The 2,721-nt window shown below is 35.0% G+C and overlaps 1 protein-coding gene across 1 annotated transcript; it reads left to right on the forward strand.

Annotated features, from left to right (window-relative positions):
* Window positions 1-518: 518 nt before the first annotated feature.
* Window positions 519-2,140, forward strand: LOC105571100. The gene is made up of 2 exons (XM_012028572.1): window positions 519-1,173; window positions 1,261-2,140. The coding sequence occupies exons 1-2, from the start codon at window positions 1,021-1,023 to the stop codon at window positions 1,942-1,944; spliced, it is 837 nt and encodes a 278-aa protein (XP_011883962.1). The 5' UTR covers window positions 519-1,020; the 3' UTR covers window positions 1,945-2,140.
* Window positions 2,141-2,721: the final 581 nt, after the last annotated feature.

Here is a 2,721-nt window from a genome sequence, read left to right on the forward strand (position 1 = left end):
CATACTTTTTCAGCAATTCGGCAATCAGTAAATAATTAATGAATTGATATTAATAATAAAGATATAAACTTCCCTCATTGCCGTTGCCAAATGAACTCAATTTTATTTTCGTGTTGTCACTTTGTCACGTAGCGAATTTCAGCTAGAGTTCGACCATTCCGAACTTCTGGCGTCCAAACGCCAGGAGCAAGCCAGGCGGAGAATCTGCGCTCGGAGTGGGGGTAACCGGCCAAACGGATCTGGCTTCCAGACGCAAGGTGAAAAGGCAGCTTTAAGGTGCCTTTTCATACGCAGCATGCAGCAGCAGCAAATTAGTCACGTGATCCAAATTCACTAAAGCATATTTGCTGCTCATGAAAAAGGAATAGCTGCAGCAGCACTGGCCGGCTAGATCGCGTGTCTGCTGCTTTGCTGTTCGTTCAATTGAACTTCACAGCGATGAAGCAAAATATGGTGAAATTTATTTTGCAGCATCTAGTAACAATTCTTCAACCAATGGTACCTTTAAGGTACCTTTAAGGTACCATTTCATGCGCAGCATACTGCCGCAGCAACTCGCTGCTATTGGTTGAAGAATTGTTACTAGATGCTGCAAAATAAATTTCACCATATTTTGCTTCATCGCTGTGAAGTTCAATTGAACCTTTGACTATAGAAACCTGGACTGCTAGTTACGAAATTTAAAGTCACTAGATTATAAAGTACCGCAATTCATAAGATACATGGGAGTCAAAATGGCGGCGAAAAGTGTAGATAGTGTATAGGTCGTGTAAGTCATTTGCGCTTAAAGTGCAGCGAAGCCTTTCCAACTGTACCATCTGTGTAGCGCGTAGTGCATAGGCGATTGAAATTGTAACGTCCCAAATCCTAACCTCTAATGTTGAATTCGTCACGCGAGGAGTATAACCGTAGCAGCATTGATTATCTTATATTTTCCAACCGGTTTTACACAAAGACCGTGTTCTTGTCTAACCTTCTATTGTACGTAAAAGTGACTTTAATTGTACGGAATCTTGCAAAATGCCAGGTTGCTGTGTAAACAATTGTAATAATCGCAGTGAAAGAGGGTTCAGATTATTTCGAGTACCAAACGGAAAGAATACTGAGAAAAGACAAGAATGGCTTAAATTAATAGGAAGAAACACATTGCCAGAAAGGGCTGATATCTGTGAGGTATAATTATATAATTAATGAATTATAATATTCTTGAATTATGTATTCTTTGTACAAATTACAATAATTATTAAATTAATTTTACAGGTGCATTTCAGTGAAGATCAATTCGAGAAGAATAGAGCAGATGGAAAAAAATTGCTTCGTCCATTTGCCAAACCCAATTTTAAGCTTGCAGTATCTTATTCTCGAATAGATGTGTACAAAGAAAATATTAATTTTTTGCGAGATTTTATGGAAATTGTCCGAGGAATTACGGTCGGAAACGGAGCATGGAAACCATTTCAAAGCGGATTATTACTTTGCACACAAACTGCTTTAGATGTACAAGCTGAATATTTAGAAAAACATAATTTTCAGTTTTTATTGTTAGGAAGATGTACACAAGATGCATTGGAAAATCTATTTTCGCAAATTCGAAGTAGAAAATCTGTACCCGACGCACGTAAGTTTAAACAGACGTTTAGATTAATTTGTTTGTCACAATTCCAAGCCAATATAAATCGAGGAAATTATTCTGTTAGTAACTCTCAAGACCTTATTAATTATTGCGACAAAATTAAGCACTTTGATTCCAAAAATACTTCCATAGAAGAGAGAAGCCTTCAGAACAATGAAGACTTATGGGATGTAAATATTTATCAATCATTACTTGGAGACGAATCCGATTTAAATGATACAATACAAGCTGCGTTGTATCATTTAATAGGTGCTTTGCTATTTAAAATTAAAAAAACTTTCTACATTGTAATAATTGTTTTAATATCCTGACTAGAAATGATTCTAACAACAATTGTGCTAAGTATGATAATCTTTGTCTCTATTCTAAATTAAGAGAATATAAAGAAAATATTTTGATATTTCCGAATATAGATGTATATAATGTTATCTATAAATGCGAATTATTATTTCGCAAAAATGAAACTAACTTACTTAGTAATAAATTAAAAGTTAATGATTTTATAAATACGTTTTTAGACGAACATCCTGTAAGTTTCATTCCTTCAGTCACAATATCGGTTATAAACTAATAAAAAACTTTGTTATTACAAGAATTCATTTTTCATTAAAAAAGACAAGCAATGATCTTAAAAAAGCGGATAATTATAGCAGCAGAAGTGTTGCGATGAAAATGTCTGTAGCCAATAAAAAGTGTAAATAAAAATACTTTTTTATATAATTTATGGTTTTATATTCTTCTGCTACAAAATTCCTACAAAAAATTGGATTATAATACATTTTATACCATTGAAATTGCCGCGTAGCGTGGAGTCAAAATGGCGGCTTTTTCTCCCTAAATGCGGTACTTTGTAATCTAGTGACTTTAACGAAATTAATATGTAATGAACATAGGAACAACAGCGCCACCATGGTCCTTACTCAAGAACTAAAATATCATGACGCCATACAACAGATTGCCAGAGTCAGGCCATGGTCAAGCTGCCGCTGCAAACGCTTCGAAGCGTTTCTCCTCTCTTTCTATCTTTACTAAAAGAAAAGAGAAGAAGAATACTCCGTAACATTTGAAGCGACAGCTTGACCGCAGCC

This window comes from Vollenhovia emeryi, unplaced genomic scaffold (assembly GCF_000949405.1).
Source record: "Vollenhovia emeryi isolate VEMERY1.0 unplaced genomic scaffold, V.emery_V1.0 DF941209.1, whole genome shotgun sequence".
NCBI lineage: Eukaryota > Metazoa > Arthropoda > Insecta > Hymenoptera > Formicidae > Vollenhovia > Vollenhovia emeryi.

What these genes read in the sequence shown, in the direction of transcription:
- LOC105571100 (XM_012028572.1), top strand. Translation starts at nt 1,021, where the DNA reads ATGCCAGGTTGCTGTGTAAACAATTGTAATAATCGCAGTGAAAGAGGG. An exon ending in AAAGGGCTGATATCTGTGAG is followed by an intron (nt 1,174 to 1,260) that starts GTATAATTATAT and finishes TTAATTTTACAG; the next exon opens with GTGCATTTCAGTGAAGATCA.